This window comes from Sphaeramia orbicularis, chromosome 22 (genome assembly GCF_902148855.1).
Source record: "Sphaeramia orbicularis chromosome 22, fSphaOr1.1, whole genome shotgun sequence".
Taxonomy (NCBI): Eukaryota; Metazoa; Chordata; class Actinopteri; order Kurtiformes; family Apogonidae; genus Sphaeramia; species Sphaeramia orbicularis.
Genome location: NC_043978.1, coordinates 43317055 through 43336014, shown reverse-complemented (window position 1 = coordinate 43336014; position 18960 = coordinate 43317055). Strand labels below are relative to the sequence as shown.

Below are 18960 nucleotides of genomic sequence, written 5' to 3'. Positions count from 1 at the left end.
AGGACGGAGACCAAAAATAATTAGAGTAAAAATAATTAGATGTTAAGTGCTCTTGCTGAAGCATGCACAGCTTGTAGAGACAAAATGAGGATGTGGGAATGCCCAGAGCTCAATACAACCTGCCTTCAGGTAAGCTGTGCATTTTTTCGAGGAGGCAAAAATCACCCAGGGCAGTAGGATACCAGTTGTTAGGTTCAAAACGTCCAAATAAAACTCTGAGTAACCTTAGCAAAGTACATCTGAGTGGATCATACCAAGACTGCAAAGTCTAGAAACCTTTTTTTGATCTTAGTTCATTTGTCACTGCTCTGTGAAATGACACTAGACTAAAACAGCAGTTTCATTGAAAATTCCATGTAACAGCTACTTCACAAGACTTGGGTCACCTGGAACATCAACATATTAGATCAATGACATCTGCCTGAGGCCCCAAACCATAAAACACACCAACACACACAGACTGCAACTGCTGTGGAAATGGTGGCACGGCTCAGTGCTTGTGAGGGAAATAAAGCTCAAGTGAAGCGAGACCAGAGGACTGTCACGAATGTGGACTCAGTTCCTACTGATCAGTGCGGACATTTGGAGACAAGCCGCTGTTCCGCATACATACATATCCGTACTTATGAGTAAGGATGGAAAGACAGACATCCGAAGAACATGCATGCAAAGGGGACATCTTTTAAACTAAAGGTCATGGCTTTAATTAGAGGAAAATCTGTGCTTTTATTTGCTGTTAAAACAACAACAGCAGAGAGTGGCATTAAGCTGTATGTGTGATGACATTAACACAGCTACCTTCCTGGAGAAATTAAACACATTTTATCACAACTACAAATATGTCATGAACTCACCAATATGCACCAACATGCTAGATAATAAATGCCAAAGTTGACACTATATGAGTCATAGTAAGTTCAAGAAGGTAAAAACCCAGATGTCAAGGTACAATCACAAGATGAGACTAAAAGACGGAGAACACAGCCGAAGTCCATCTGTGTACATTTCTTCCCATCATCTCTCATTGTCCTTCTAACTCCTCTGACTATGACAGACTGCCCCCTTTAAACAAATAAAGAAATAAATAAACTAGAGTTCCTCCCCTCTCCCTGAGGCTGGGCAGTCCATGGAGGTAGGTAAACATGTCCACTGTGGTGAGCTCAGACCACGCGGATGCTTCGCTCCAGGTAACAGTCGTCCTCCACAGCTCTGCACCCACCAGCAACATCTCGGCATTCACCAGCAGTGCAGAGTAGCCTATGTCTGAACAGATTTCCGCTTCAGTGCCAAATCCCCCCCTAACGCAAGGACATCCATGGATTTGATGGGGAGGCTGATTCAAATCAGGGTCAACAGTCTGACCTCTACCTACAGTACCTGGCTGTGGGCTTATCTTCTGTCTGTAATGCAACACCTTTTAGATTTTTCAAGTGTGGACTCTTGTATAGACAGACCTGATGATAAGAGGCTGTAAACTTTTATGCTAATGTTTCTGCCCAAGCGGTAACAATCTCTAGCTGCAGTAGTTCTTTTATTTTAACTAAGACCAAAAAGATGTGTCGATGATGCAGATATTTTAGAACCATCACCGCAATGTTTCCCCAACAACAGCCAAATATTTTTTTCACCCTGACTTTTCCCTGTTTTGACAGGCACTGCAGAATAATACTGTCTTCCTTATCAGGGTGTCAGCTAACCCCCCCCCCCCCTGAAAAGTCTTACATGTTTTTCTCTGGAGGAATGTTGCAATCAATATTATTTTGCTGCTTAATTTTGTGCAAAGTCGATGCTACAAAACAGTGTCATGTTAATAAGCCTGGACTGAAAACTAACAGTTCTGCTGTAGTCAGTGACTTTTCAAGGCAATCTGAATGTTAGTGAAGATGGAAGCGACAGAAATCAACAGATTCATTTTTGCTTGGTTGAAACAATGACCCATAAGCTGAAAAAGACTGGTGAGGTGATGCATGTGCACAGTATTTCCACAAATTGCCACTTGCAAGTCATTAAAACGGGAAAACCGTGTTCGCAAACAAGCTTCCGCTGAACAAACTTGTGATTCCTGCATTTCTTTACGATGTGTAGGGTATATGTTTCTGCTTCAGGATGCATTGGATCCTAATAAACACGGGCATTAAAGTGATTTACACGCACTTCACTGGTCTATATTAGCGCATGTATGTGAATATGTAAAGAAATGTGCAATCTACAAAAACAACTGACTCAAGAAAGCAAGACGGCATTCACCCTGACAGAGCTAATTGCGTGACAACTGTCGAAGTGAAAATTCAGGTCATTGGTTTGGCATACAGTACATCTATGTTCTTAGAGTCCAGCCTATATGCTGCATAATCTTGTTCCTCTGTAATGCGTAGGTGGACAAGGTGTAGGCTGATGTTCATTACTTTCCTCTCTGTGAGTCGACTCTCTTCCTCAGTCTTCAAGTGCTCCCATGGTGATACTATGTATACCCTAGCTGCCAAATACAGCATAATACTGTGAGTTTGTGTGTGTATGGGCATCTGAAGCTTAGAACATGATATGATCAGTGTGACAGCAATGTACATCCAATCCCCAGATTTCGTCTCTAATAAAATCACTTAATGTTACAGAGAGTTCTTTTTTGACAACGCTGTGTCACTGGCTATACAGCTGCCACCACCCACTGGTTAAAGGTGTCAGTGTGTCTGCCTCAGTTTTCAAAGGCTTCGCATAGAATTCCCCAAGTCTCCAGCAAGTGACAGCATGCTTATTTGAAAAAAAATGTCACCAATAAAGCTCCCCTCAGGGCTGAGTCTGGAAACCTTCCTGCCTGAAGACGTGCAGGTAAAAGGAAAAAAAAAAAAATCTCATCATGAGCAGCGGCGCGGCTCTGAGATATGACTTGGACTTTTGGATGAGTCCACTCAAAGCCTGCGGAGGGAGACGAGTCTCGGTAGCTCCAGGTCTGAGAGACATGGGGACAAAGGCTGATGTGAGACTGATGATGGTTGCTGTTTCCCTTATGTTTACCATCATTTCCCTTCACAAACAGAGGCCGGGCTGGAAAAGGCCAGAGAGCCAGGGCCTCCAGCATGCACGAAGGGGGTAGAGACACAGACAGAGAGTGGAGAGAGGACTGGAGAGAGTGAGAGAGGGGTGAAGGCAATTATGAACGAGAGAGAGAGAGAGAGAGGGAGAGGGAGAGGGAGATGGCGAGGGAGGGCTAAGCTGCCTGCAGACACCACGCGGCTCAGAGCAGATCGAGAGTGACGGCTTGCTGATTAGTCAACTCACAGCCCCCAAGACCGTACTCTACACACACAGAAACACACACATACTTCAAGTTCATCTAAATAAACCCTACTGTCATCAATTGCCCACATGAGAAAAATACATGTTCAACATCTGTGCACGTTGTCCATCATCGTATCTTGAGGAATCATTTTATTTCACAGAATGTCTACCCTGAGCACAGAAACATTAAGGTGTGCACACATTTGACGTTATGTGTACAATGTGTATAGACGTGGTGGTTAACTACCTTAAGGAGATAGATGGGGATGTTGCTGAAATCCACAGGAAGCTTGAGAAGGAAACGGGCTGAAAACTCCCCAGTCTGGAAGAAAAAGAAGCAGCTGATAAAGAAAATGACAAACTTCATGACAAAAATATTGCTTGTATGTACAATATATAAGAAATAAAAAGAAAGAAAAGAAAGAACTGCAACAACAGCAGACCCACATGTTAATACATATATGTATGTATGTATTTGGTATGTATGTATTATATATTCACCATATATATAATATTAGGGGTGTAACGGTGCACTTGTTTGTACCAAACCGTTTTGGTTTGGGCCTTCGATACAATACGGAGATGTACCGAACGAATACATGTAGCCTAAGTGAAGAATGCAAACATTCAGGAAGCAGGGTGGCCACAAGCATGTGGATGTGCAACCATGTGAACAATGTGAAACCATGTGCAGGGTTTCCCCAATGTACATTCTGCAGCAGGGCTGTACTGAATTCTCAGTGCCACTGCAAAAAAAAAGCCCAACACTTTATTTTGAGGGTGGGGCGCCAATAAGGGGGTGGGTAAACATGACAAAAGAGAGTATAACAGAGGTACAGCAGCTGGGTCAGATGTTTGAAGTGTGGTAATGCGGACCCAAAGCAGACATTCGCTGGACACGTCCGCACAAAGCAACATTTTTACAAATGTGCGGACTCCGCGTACGTGTACTGTGTCACACAATGTAGGATGATGTAAATGAAGGAAATAGTCACGAGAAATGTAGGAAATTGGTATGCTCAACAATGAAACCTCAAACACAAACTGAGTAGAGTGGAGTGGAGTGGAGTGGGAGCCTTAAGTTTCACTTTCGGTTTTCGGTAGTTACGGTGCCGTTACACCCCTATATAATATACATGCATACAACATAATTATCTACTTATTGTTACTATTATTATTATTGTTATTATTATTATTATTATTATTATTATTACCTTGCTATGTGTTATTTCTACTAGTACTTTACAATGTGCAATCTGCCTGTTTTTTTCAACAGGTTTCTTTTTTATAGTTATTGTTTTGCTATTTTCTTGTAGTATTTCTTGTGTGCCTATCCAGTGTTGTTCTGCTATTGGAACCGCAATTTCCTAAGGGTTTTGCCCAAAAGATCAATAAAATTCTATCTACTCTAATTTAATTTAATCTAATCTAAATACTGCATGTCAAACTTCAAAATAAATTAATTATCAGGCCAGGGACTTTGTAATCACAGAATAATAAAATATAAAACAAAGCTGAAGTACACATAATATACCAGATGCTATTGCACACTTTGTCAATTTGAGGTCTGAAAACCAGGAAATGGAAAACCACTTCTCAGTTACAAAGTCTTATAGGCAAATATTACAAAACCTGCTAAAGTGCTGACCTTTCCTCAACCACATTAACATCACTTTCACCGCAGTGACGGGTTGTTACACCAAAACCAGACAACTTCGCACCATCATTTAACATCCACTTCGGTGCATTTTCATGCACACTTTGACAGGAATCCCAGGGCTTAATAGCAGTCTGGTGGTTAACACTCGTCGATGTGGGACTGGAAGTAAACACATCATCAATGTCTTTATCTGCATTTCTCTGCCAATAAAAGCCCAAATCTTCCAACCTCAGACAAATCACCACACACTGTCTATTTTCTAAAACCTAATGTTGTCTTTTTCTCCGTCACTTTAAGGAGATATTGAGATATAAAGTTTGAGGGACAGCAGTTTTATACCTCTGCCTTTGCTTTATTAGAGTGACCTCAGCTTCTCATCTTTCTGCAGTAATGTCAACACGTTCTCTGGCATACAACCAAAAAAGTCCTTTTACAATTATTTCTGACAGATGTTACAATTGGAATATACTTTTTACTGAAAAATCTAGAGATGATGATGATTTAAGGCAAAGGTGTCAAACTCATTTTCTTTCAGGGGCCACATTTAACCCAATTTGATCTCCAGTGCATGGGCCGGACCAGTAAAATAATAGCATAACAGTCTGTAAATAATGACAACTCCAAATCTTCTCTTTGTTTTAGTATTAAAAAAAAAAAAAATCATGAAAATATTTACATTTAGAAATTACCCAAATAAAAAATATGCAAATAACCTGAAAAAACTGAAAGCTCTTAAGAAAAATAAAAGTACTTTAACAATATTACGCCTCAACTTATCATTTATATGCATTTCAGATCAAATCTATAATGGGACAAAACATTTAGTAACAAGCAGAATATTGCAAAAATTGCACCTAATTTTCTTCAGACATTTCAGGTTTTTCATATTTGGTCAGGCTATTCACATTTTATTCTTAAAGGATCGTTTGTTAATGTAAATATTTTCATAGTTTAACAAAAGAGAAAAATTTGGAGTTGTCATTATTTATAGGCATAATGTACCATTATTTAATTTTTACATTAAACAAGAAAAAATTTGGAGTCAATTTTTATAGGTTATTATGATTTTATTTTACCTGAGATCACAATTGGTCTGAATGTGGAACCTGAACTAAAACAAGTTCGACATTCTTGACTCTTAGTATCTTAAGTGTAATTTTTCCAGTTTGCAAATTCATCCCATGGGCTGAATTGGACCCTTTGGACCCAGTTTTGGCCCACGGGTTTGACACCTGTGATTTAAGGTATGGTGTATACAACTCAAACAGGCTCCCTGACGCTTGTAATATTTTTGGGTTATGGCATTTCTATAGTGCTTTAATGAACAATTCTTCAATAATAAATGGTATGCAGACATACTATGAGCATCTACGAGCATCCATCAACTGTACCTTCTGTCATTTGGATATTGCACCATATTGCAATTTTGGTGATATTTCAGTTAATTGTTCAGCCCTACTCTGGGTGTAGTCAGTACACAGTGTCTTGTGCAACATGTACACATCTGACCACACCTAACCACACACCTCAATGATGATATCAAAAAGTATATCACAACTTTTTAAACCAGTGACAAATTATTCTGTTTTTTCATTCCATATATAGTTTTTAATATTTTACACATTTTCCTTTCAAAAGTATTATTTTATACTGTAAAATATTTGAATAGAACGGATCTCTGCACACATCTACTCACTGTATAAAACTCTAATTTGCACTCTGTACATATTACAATATAAATCCTCACTGTAAATAATATATACATAAACATATATATTTAATTGACCAGTTCTCTCTACACATCTACCCATTTATTCATATTTATCTTAACTATTCTCAACCCATTGTTGTCCTTGTCTCTAGTCGAATGTTTGTTTATATTAGGTCTATGTTTAAGTGTGTTTGGGCTTATGTTGAAATTATATGTCATGAGCTAAGAAAAAACAAAGCCAAATTCTTATGTGTTCACGTACTTGGCCAATAAAGGTGATTCTGATAAAATGCAAAAAGATGTTAATATTCAGAATGATGCTTCAAAGCAAATACAAGTATCTTGATATACTACTTGGAGAGTACCTATTTAATTAGAAAGTACTGGGAAGAAGATGTCTTAACATGGGCATTTATATACACTTGTGTGATGGCATTATAAACTATAAATTATATTATGGGACAGGATATTATAACCAAACACAAACCACTTGAGACTTGATTAACTAAAGGAATAATCCTTAATCTTTACATTAGACAAAAAAAAAAATGTAAGACTAGGATGTAATGTAAGTGTTGGTATATGGGGGGGTATGGGGTCACATGTAAAGTGTGCGTTACCACATACCCAGCTGTTCTTGCGTCCGGCATAAATCTCCATGTTGCGCCCGTAGTTGGGATCCTCCAGAAGGCTGTCGTACTCAAAGAGCAGCCTGGAGCTTTCACGCAGACGCTGGCACTGGTAGTGGTGGTACTGCTGGATAAGCTCCTTCACCAGCTGGAGCAAACATTCTGAGTTCCCAGCATCCCACTGGACCAAGTGCTGAGGAAGACCGCAGACAGTAGGCATAAGGACAGACATAAGACACACCACTATTTTTCATTTCTTTTATAAAGTTCAAGATGTTAGTATGTTAATGAGGACATATTGTGAAAAATAAGGTTTTTACGTCTCTTTTCCCGATATATAACAGACCCAGAACCTCTAAAAATAATGTTAAAGTACGGATCACACAATAGAGAAATACATACAGCCCATTTTTAGATAACTGGTCCTAAAACAAACTATTTAGACTTCTGTATATTCGTACACACACAGTCATCGCCCTCAGTCACTCCATAACTTATCATTTTCCTGTGTCTATATATATTGGTATCCATGGCACCAACAGAAATGGGGTGTAAACCGCAGCAGCTTATTTGCAATGTTGGGTCCAATCAAGCGAAAGTGAACATCAACATGACAAAGTAAATTTGCACTCATCATTTACCAAATGGGCTCATTTTTTAGCTAAAGATCTGCATTTTATGGAACTGTTATCCTTTTTTAAATACGACTTGTAAAAAAAAAAGTTACAACCGATTCTATATATTGTACTGTTTACACCATAGCCACAGCTTGAATTTGACGCTAAAAATTATATCTAAAAAAAAAAAAAATTAATTAAAATGTATTCAATTTGTTGATTATATAGATGATTGTTACGTTTCAAGTATTAGATTTTTAATTATTTTGAGAATATTATTGATATTTATGAGTTTGAACATTTGTGAGTTGCTTAAAAGACCCTGTCCACGTGTTAGTATTAAATACATTAAATAAATCACTGTGATTATATCTGACTTGTTGTTTTAAAACACAAGTCAACATTTTGGGGGATGCATACTATGGTAAAGAGTCGTCCAAGTGTTACTGTGGCAACCTGTCCATGTGCTACCACATTCTCATGTCAATAGAACAGAGACTTTTCAATATTTTACACCAAAATTTATTTTCAGCATAGTTGAACATAACATCTAAAAGGTTTTTTCCTACCTGATATCGATTTCTGTTGAGAACTGCATGTTTTGAATGTTTGCATAATGTTTACAAAATTGATGTCCGTTTCAAGTCTACATGTTACTGAGCAGTAATTTGACATTTTCCACAAAAATTTTTTTATCTCCCCAAATTATGTTATACATAATGTTAAAGTGCTTATAAATACCTACTCAAATATGTATAATACATGCATATAAGTTACTCTGTTTACATTACAGAGACTGTTGAACACCAAATGTGTCCATGTGTTAGCACTTGATCAGACCCAATGGTGTGTGAGGTATTTTGAGCTGAAACTTAAAATATACATTCTGGGACATATGAGGCTTATTAGCAAGTTAAAAGGCCAAGAACAGTATGTCCTCTTTTAATCAGTACAACATAAGTAGAAATAGAGCACGCAAATGATCTGAACAGATTAGCTGCCTTACTTGGCTTCTAGTCTTTTTTCTGTTAATGCAGATTGATTGGGAAATTATTTTAGGCATGTTAAAAGTTTTCTAAATAGCACAAAGCACGAGGCAATAGCAGAGGATTTGTACTGTAAAGGAGAGGAACAGAGTGGGGAAATTACACTAGTAGGGAAAAAAATGTCACATCAGTAGCCTAATCCTGACAAACAGAACTTCCCATTACCAGATCAGACGGTGCAACAGGATGTCCTGTTGCCACAGAGTGATTTAGGATGAAATGGAAAAGTACTGAAGCTGCTCTAACCTCTGCCACTAAACTTAATGATGGCCACAGATGCTTGATGGGGATGTACGTTATTTAAGTTCATTTGGAGGTGGTGCAAAATGATGACAAATCTGGTTCCTCTTTCAGTGATACATAACACTTACACCCATATTACACCTACAAACATTAATCATCTATGGACTCTCCCTCTTGCTAATCTCAATCCCAAAACACAGTGTCTCCAATCAGACTCCACCCATTGACAAAGGCCAGAAAATCAATATGCAAATAAACCAGATAGGATACTACACAAACCTGTCATTAATTCCTGAAACATGTCAGGACTAATTAAAATAAATGGATGACTGAGCTCTGTGAGAACTTCACAATGATGTACGGCATGTGACTCATGACCAAAGGAAAAACAAACCTAAGAAATTAATTTACTGAATTATTGGCTTTTAAATTAACTGTCTGTGTTATTTTACAGTGTTAGAATATGCTTCATTTAGGGGAATGGTGGATGTACATTTCTCTTTCACGCAACCACTACAATGTTTTTATCAAAAGGGAATATCTTCCTCAATGGCAGCTTCCACCAGATAAGGATAAAAAATAAGGAAATATCCATAAGTGTCTATACTTTGGTGCATAAATCAAGTCTCTCAGCACCCCTGTAGTAAGAATGAAAGTGATCACTAATTCATTCTGAAAGTGAAATACTGCGTGCAGATTCGAACGAGTGGTGCAACTTCATGACATAACTGAAATGCCACAGTAAAAGTGCAACTACTGGTCATCGTTGTTTGGTTCTGCCTTGCTTAAGTGGAATGTAATACAGATAATTAAATGTATCTCCGGCTAAAAGAAGACCAAATCTGAGCAGTGTGCTGTTTTTAGTGTGCATTGAGTGGGAGGCAGAGTTCAGGGGTGCTGCAAATACTGTAACTGTTAATGCTCATGACATTAAAGTGTCAAAAGCAGGATGTCGTTGACTTGCATTAGCTTGTCTCCATGTCTGTCTGTCTGTCTGTCTAATAGCCCATATCAACCCAATGGAGAAAGCCTCCATTGTTCTGGAGCGACTCACACACCCCCTTTGCCATGGAAGGAAGAGTGTGTTTCTGTCTGTCGGGGAGGGGGGGGCTAAACAGAGACGGTGACCTCATCATACTGATCCACCAGTGGTTACCAGCAATGTTGGGATTCCCGAAATGAGACGGTAATGCAAACAAGGATGGGCATTGTCCAAAAGAGGCAGCCGCCACCCCCCCAGGGCAGGGGTGAGCTGAAACTGAGGAGAGAGTGAGGAAGTGCTGTGTCAGGACTGTGACACAGAATATCAGTGAAACTCCACTGAGGAGGAGGAGGAGGAGAGGCAGGAAGAAAACTGTGGAGCTCTGGCAAGTAGGCCAAGGCCAAGGCAAACACACTGCAGTTTTGGTTTCACTGGTAGATAATAATGATAGTGTAAATTCAACTTACAGGAAGTGAGAGGAGCTGCTGCAGAGACACTTTGTAATGTCTGAATAATGTATCACAAAAAAAGTGCTTCCAAATGAGCAAATACGTCAAAGTGATCTGCTCATGTATTAAAGCAGTGGAGGAGTATTTAAAGAGGAGGTCCTTATGTCGACAACTTAACCTCAACCTTGTTCATTGGTGAATGGCAGGAGAACTGGGCGGCTCCCTGGCAAAACAAGTTGTTTCTGAGCAAACAATTATGCTGTTGCTATATAAGCCAAAGCTAATATGTATATTAAAAAAAAGACACACACACAGTGATGGCCAATAACAGAACACTGCACTTGTTCATCTTGTACTGAATGTTCCAACTATGACTTAACAAGCTACGGCTTGAATGCTGCAGAAAAGCATTGGTCAAACGCAGTGGGAGAGAGAGTGAAAAGCACTGAGACAAAAAGCAATGTCCATGTGTTGCAATGTGTGCATACATGTGTGTGTTTGTGTGTGCATGTGCGTCTTTACAGACTCTGAATTGATTTTATACGCTCTGCTGAAGGCTGTGTGTGCCAAAACAAATCTATGTGTTTTTTTTCATGAATAGAATAAGCCCTGCGGAAAATGTACACATTTGATACGTAAAAAGAAAAAGAAAAAAGAAAAAAAAAAAGAGGCAAAACTCACAATCTAGGCTATATGAGAGCTGAAATTTAACTGATGAACTGAAAGAGAAAAATCCCTGTACATGTCCTTCAGATAATGTTGTGTGGAAGGAACATCTTTCTTAAGGCCTTCTCTATAGGGGGTTCATAGCATAGTCCTCAATAATACTCCCCGCTTCAATCTGGGCTTTATAATCCAATTATTTGTCACAACACACTGGCTAAACCTGTGTCAAAATACTAAGCCCAAACATGGCTTATGATAAAACCCTTCACCTCTAATAAATAAACCTCTGATAGTCTCATTTTTAAATTAGTACATCTGTATATGGGATGCAATTTGTAATCGTCTTACCTTAAAATATTAGGATTTGATTCAATATCAGTATTCTAAACTGCATATTAAAAATATATTGGATTAACACTAGGATTTTGCATGTTCAGTATTCATATAACAGTGACTCAAAGCTAATGCATAAGACAAAGTCAAAATAGCACCGTCAGTAAGTAATACCAAACAGTGCATATGCCTTTTGTAATGTTTTTGTTTTGTTTTTTTACATTAGTTGTATCTACTCCTTGATCCATTCAGTTTCTCAAATCAGACATCTGGAATTCTTGATCTTGGGGAAAATAATTTTTCTTCAGGGGCTCTTTGAAATCAATTTGAGTGTTTTTTTTTTTTTTTTTTTTTTTTTTTTTAGATGATGTGTAAAAAGCCCAAACCATTAGAGCTTCATTAACTCTTTTGTGAGCACTAACAGCCTAGTAAATGTGACCATGTTGCACCTGCAGCAGTTTACAGGGCTGCCATGACAACAGGTGGCTATCCATTATTCTCATTTCTTAAGGAGGGGTGAGTAGATGGAGCAGTGTGCCACTACTTCAGTCAGTCAGTTCCTCTTATGATGTCTGACAGCAAACACTTGTTAAGAGCTATCTGCAGATACCAGGTTGATATTGAGATGAAACAGCCAGTGCAGTGAAGTTAGAGTGTACACCTTTTTGATCTGCCTGGTCTGAATTACTCAGGCTGATGTGTCTCCATCATTGAGGCATTTGATACTGACTCCCTGCAGTTTGTGTGCTTTAAAAACACTTTGGAGGTAGCGCAGGGTTTTTGTTATATCTGCCCAACTGCCTTGTACATAAAGACATGAACATATTTCAAAATGTCACCCATATTCTAACGTTAATTCGTGAGAAAAAAGAAGCATACTATGTTTAATCAAACACAGTAAATCTTAAGCATAATCTTAAAATGTGTCTTTATTTATACGAGATGAATATTTAGACATGTGTTAAAATGCACAAATATAAAATGGAGAAAGGAAGACTGTTACATAGAGTCCTCATTAAAGCGTATCTTTACCCCATTTGAGTTTAACTCTGAATCTGAAAACTACTACATAATAAAACAGCGGTGGAGAGTGTGGTGATCTGTGTCTGAATGTCCAGGTGTGGATGTGACAGTATTTTGTACACGTATGCAGAACCATGTGAGACTGAAAAGCTGAAAAGTTGTAGTTTGTACTTGTTTTGTAAAATAATAAAACGTCTGCCTAAAAATCACTTAATTTATATGTATGCTATATTTAGACTATTTTTGTCGCTTTTTCTTGTCATCATACAATCTTGCCCTGAAGCCGAACCAACCAGGTTCCCGTTAAATTAACCAATTGTGGCTGCGGTTTTACAACAGAATGAGAACAGACTGATATGATGGATTCAGTAAAATTGACTGGAAAATGATGTTTGGCAGAATCTGACTTGAGGACAGATAGGCTGAACATCTGATTAGATTTCAGTATTGATAACATATACACATTTCAATTGTACTGAAATAATACTTAAGTATAACACAAGGCTCAAAATAATTCTCAAAGGGGAAATGGAACATAAGGCGTTTTCACCTGCAAAATGCAGATTTTTGATATTCAGTGCTGCCACTGGTAAGGTTTTGCTGTGGCACACCGCCACGGCAAAATCCTAGCCGCCACACCATACATTTGATACTAAAAATCCTCACCATCACATTAGACTTATTATACATTTGTATAACATATAATAAGCCTACTATTTTCAGTAAGAAGCTGCGCTCTGTGCTGCAATGCAATTTTTACCCTCGTATTTTTTTTTGCCCCTAAGAATTATGCACATCCCCCAAACCATCAGGCTTGTGCAACCGCATTCTTTTATATGTAAACATCTGGTAGAGAAACCTGTCGTACTGAATTTACCCTGTTTATGTATCCTTTACTATAGTAAATTTCACTTTATTTGGATATTCAAAACTACACGGTTAATGGGGGTAAAAATAATACAGGTGTAAAACCACCATGCTATGTACTGTACCAACTTTACCCACACAGTGCGCATGCAGGAAAACACCACAAGTATAAAAATAATATGGGGGTAAAGTTTGTATGTGAAACCACACCTTTCTGACGTAATCAGAAGATTAGCGTGTGAAGGGATTTGGTTTTCTACAATGAGTCGGCCTACTTATTGAATAAGAAGGACAGAAATCACCCGACCCGTGCCCCCCGCCCAGATGACACACCCCCACACCAAGAGATCAATTCCACAGGAAACACTGATATTTGTAATTTTTTATGTGCATTATCAACAGCACTGATGTGTTTCATCACAACTGAGTCATATGATTGTGTTTACAGATGAAAAAAAAAAACGTTTTATTGTTTAGTATCACTTTAATAAGATGATTATGTGAATATCAATAGTTTTGACAGAGGTTGAATGAAGGCTAACATGCAGACACAAGCATCTGAGTCAACATGATATTTACTGTAAAAAGTAAACTGATCACAACATGTTTTAGTTTATCGATTAATTCACAAAAATGACCTAATTTAAATTTCTGGAGCTTGTTTCATAGCTGTTGCAATTTTTTTATTTCCCATTTCCCCTTTTATATTCATGTTATAACCCCACTATAAACACAAACACAACAAAGTAGTGCAGAGTAAAAAGCAAAGTGTTTAATTTAAATGAGTAAATGATTGTACCAAACTATTAAGTCTACACATTTCATGGCACATTGATTCCATTACGCTACAATCTTGGTGGCTCTGATCTATTGTGAAATGTGGCGAGGGTAAATGAAGAACTCAACAGAAACAGTGTTTGCCTTTAAGAACAAAATGTACACCTAAATTGGGCATCTTCACACTGAATAGACCAAGTTGACAGAATTATGTCTTCCTGTGCCATCCGTCTGTACCATCTTCGATCCAATATTTATCTTAGGCCAGTGAGAGAGGGACTGGCATCTGAAAATGCAAGATAATTATATAGGCCAAGAGAAGATATTTGTTTTTACGTCTTAAATGTGATTTTTATAGATGCTGGCAACCTGATCCAATAAATCGCTGTAGACTTGAAAGTGTGAGGCATTAAAAAACTCCCAAGTATTAAATTAATCTCTGTTAGTCTCTAATTCAAGTGTGGGCTCACACCCTGTTTCGCCCTCGGAGAGTGCCAAGTCTAAGATCATGCTAAATTGCTCTTGTCATGTGTTTAAGACACTTGGCATTCTCAGCCCAGTGTTTTTTTGCTGTGATCCGCACGGTTTGTGTCCAACACAGAGCAACTTGTTGACAGAAATAGCACTTTTCCTGACTACTTTTACAGGGCTTCAGTAGCTGTTTTCATCCAGTACAGTTACTCTGTAAATACTCATACTATTGTCCCATCTCTGTCTGGGCACATACTGTACATGTCTTATTTTCTCCTGTCCATCAGCTGGTGTTTAGCATTTGCCAAACCCCTTTCCACTAGCCATGTCTGCTATCAAACAATTGCCCGCCCACTAAAAGCATTCCCAGACCTGTGAGTGAGCACTGCCAATAATAAAGTCTAATAAAAGCTGGAACGCATTATTCCCCAAAGCAGGAAGGAAGAAGGAGCAACAGTTGGTACACTATGCTCAGGTTGACAGGCTTTTGCTTTATGGGCCATCAGAGGTCCATTGTTAGAGCAGTAACAGGGGACGAGCTGGAACAGCAGATAGGAAGCACGCACCAATGCTTGGCATTCTGGATTACCAGGGGGTAACGTGAAGTTGGAAGTGCTTCCTTTTCCTAGATGGGAAAATGCTTAGATTGGCATTACACTTCATTTTCTTAGTGGGAGTTGTCCTGATATAAAATTACAAACAATGTCTCATTGTACAAGCCTGTAACTTGAGAGTATTTTGTAAAAATGTGGGAAAATGTGTCATACGATAGTGGTTAACCAATAGAAATTTTTTTTGCCTGATCGTAATTATTTCAAAAGCAAGGAGGTTGATGGTTGACATAATGCATATATATGTATTTTTTGCATGTACTTAAATCCATTAATTTAACAATAATAACAAACGATGCACAAAATTACTACATTTTTTACATGTGTATTTAACAAGATTATATTTGCATTAGCAAATTTTGGCATACATGATTTAGTGTATTTTAGAGACATCTAAATGTGGAAATTAATTATAATGTTCATATTGGTGTTTTCATTAGTGTATAATCACCTGTAAATAAGGGTTGTTGTGACTTTGGAATGAGCTGTTTATTTTGTCGGGTCCATCATGTTCCTACAGTAGTTTGCAACAGACATTAAGGTGTATTACCATCACCTATTATATTGGAGTGTGGACCTGATTTAATATTCCTTCAACCAAAAAGCCAAGAAGAACACTCATTCTAAAAAGGGCTATTGTGTTTTAGCAGTCACCGCAGGGGAGGAATGGAAGATATTTAGTTGGTTATAATCTGCATTTTCACACCTAGATGCCACTACAAATGAAATAGTGAAAAACACATACTATGTATTTGTATACTGTGCTCCTTCTGCAGTGAACCTGTTTAAAAATAAAAAATAGGGAGCAGTAATATTGCTCTACAGCAGCCACACTGATGATTCTGTCCACAGTTTACACTGCAGATGTGTCTGCATTCACATTTGGTTCATTAAAAAGCCAGCCGCCAACACCGTGAAATAATCAGCAGACACCAATTATCCCAAAATGACACCAATTCTAGTAATATTAACTAATACTGTGGTTAGTTAGGCAAATTGAGCAGACAACATTAAACATCATTATCACTTCTACATCACACCTAATCAACACTCATGAAAAAAAAAAAAAAAAAAAAAAACCCTCATCTGCAATGTACTAAATAACAGGGAGATGATGACGGAGTGAGATGATCATACTTAAAAAATCATGTACTTTAAAAAAGACAATGTAAATGTGTTTAACTATATGTTTCTCAGACTACATGTCAGTGTTCTGTCTTCTTCTTGCCCTGCAGGAACACAGCAGGCTTATAAAAAAGAAAAAGAAAAATCATTGCATATATAGTACGTGTAATGAATATACAGAATTTACTTATTTATTTAAATAATGCTTAAAGTGGAAAGCACATTGAAGAAACTAATTTAGTATTTACTGACCACAAACAGCTTTTCACTGTTGAAAATGTCTTAGTCTTTCCCACCATACAGGTTATAGACCCACAACTTGCTCAGTTAATTGACACAAGTTCTGAAAATTGTTGGCTGCTTATGTTAGGAGGACCTGAGCCAAACAACAACAAATCCCCACAATGCAATAAAGACCAGTTCTGGAATTTCCAGTGTAACTAGACCGAGCCTGCCCCTGCACAGAACCACGCAGCAAAACTTCTGTAGGACGGATAAGTGGAAACATGCACATGTTGTATCTAGCGAGGCTATCAAGGCTAACCCTCATACTCAGGCACATACTCAGACAAACTAAGAGAGGTACAAAATACTGGGGAACTCCCTGGATGTTTAGTGCCTGAATGCATCACTGGACGAGTCTAGACCAGACAAATGATACAGTACACACAAAGAAGGGGACAGAGGGGCAGACAAATAGTAGTATTAGGTGAGTAAAATGAGACTAAATTAGAGATTGGACTCTTATAAGCTGCTCAGGTTGTACTCATGTTAGAAAATAAAGAGTGTGTAAAGTTTAAATGTTCTTTGGCCATCATATTTTTTATATGCAGTAAAGTTTCAGACTGCCTCATTATTCAGTCACACCTCCAGTTATGTAAAGAAAGTAATAAAACAGCTGATGAATAAAGGACAGGGTTTGTGCACATTTTTCAATGTCAAATTCTAGAACTTTTAAAGCACTTTTAAGGGTCATTTCCAAGTTTTTCCAGCACAGCACCTTATCGCTGGGGTAAAATACATATCTACAGGAATACATATACTCATGATTATTTTTTTCACATTTTATCACAATGATGTACATTGTATTATACTAAAAACATCTACATTTATGTATTATAATAGCAAAAAAAATTTAGAAATACAAGGAGAACACAAAGTTTTATCCAAAAAAAAAAAAGGAAGCCACTTGTCGTTCTTCAGACACACTTGTGTCGAGACAAAGATTAAGATAAAAATGTACCTGGAGTCGACCTGAGAACACCTGGGAATTTTCTATTTTGGTACAAAGTTTTATTTTTCAAAATGTATCACCTCTCTGTAAGTAGCTTTGGCTTCAGCTAATAAAAAAACAAGTGGTTCCAGGCACAACAAACCCCGCCCCTCGCACATATTGTACCTTATTTTGACATCGATCCAGCTGATGTCATCATGTCTATGCATGTGTTGATGTCAGCATATCAATTGCCTCTATATATGTGCCAAGTTTGAAGTAAATTGAAACAATATTGATGTTTTTATAGACACTTGAAATTTCGCCCATTATAAGTAAACAGGAAAAAGAAGTGTGAAAAAATTCATAAAAAATTTAAAGTTTCACTCGCTTTTCCCAAAATGTAATGACATTTATTCTAGGTCACTAGCAATCTATAAACCAAATTTGGTATGAATTCAACCAATAGTTTTGCTGCTACAGACATTTGGAATTTTGCCCATTTTAAGTAAATGGGGAAAAAAAAAGATTTTAAATATTCATAAAAATTTGAACTTTGACCAACTTTTCCCAAAATGTAATCAGATCTATTCTGGGTCACTGGAAATCTATAAACCAAATTTGGCATGAATTCAACCAATAGTTATGCTGCTAGAGTGTTAACAAACAAACAAACAAACATAAAACAATACCCCTTACCTCCCCTTTGGGGGGTGGGGTAATACATAAATTACATCACAGAATTATAATTGCAAGCACTTTCAAGCCCTTAAACTAAAATTCAAGCACTTTTCAGACTTTGAAAACACAACATTGAAATTCAAGCATTTTCAAGGCTTTCAAGGGCCCGTATGAACCCTGAAAGGACAATGCACTTTAAAAGATTAACAGACAGATCCTGATGACATAGTTAGGTCTATAAAAAACCCTGAAGGCTGTCCTGCTCCTCTGAGAGTTATGAGTCTGTTATGATCTTGTGATTTCAGTTTAGATGTGCTGCAACTGTTTATCCAAATCAGTGTCAGTGATCTAAGGTACACATGATTTGTAGTTTCACTGCTGCGCCAAGACACACAAAACCACCAGGATGGTCTTCTCACTGTGCTTTGAAATGTTTAATTTGCACAATTTCAGTACCTATAACTCATGTACAAATGCGGGTGTGCAGTGAGTGTGTACAACAAATCATAAAAGAGACTGAAGGGAAGAAAATGTATGATTACAGAACACTGCATCATAATGTCATAATGACCACATCATG

General features: G+C 37.7%; 1 protein-coding gene across 2 annotated transcripts in view; it reads right to left on the bottom strand.

The window, feature by feature from the left end:
* babam2 (BRISC and BRCA1 A complex member 2) overlaps positions 1–18960 on the bottom strand; it is a 92353-nt gene that overhangs the window by 58184 nt on the left and 15209 nt on the right. For both annotated transcript variants that reach the window (XM_030126661.1, XM_030126660.1), the window contains exons 5-6: positions 7275–7469; positions 3524–3598 (exon numbers count right to left, since the gene is read on the bottom strand). In XM_030126661.1, the coding sequence (XP_029982521.1) occupies positions 3524–3598; positions 7275–7469 (270 nt within the window). The remainder of the gene's footprint in view (positions 1–3523; positions 3599–7274; positions 7470–18960) is intronic.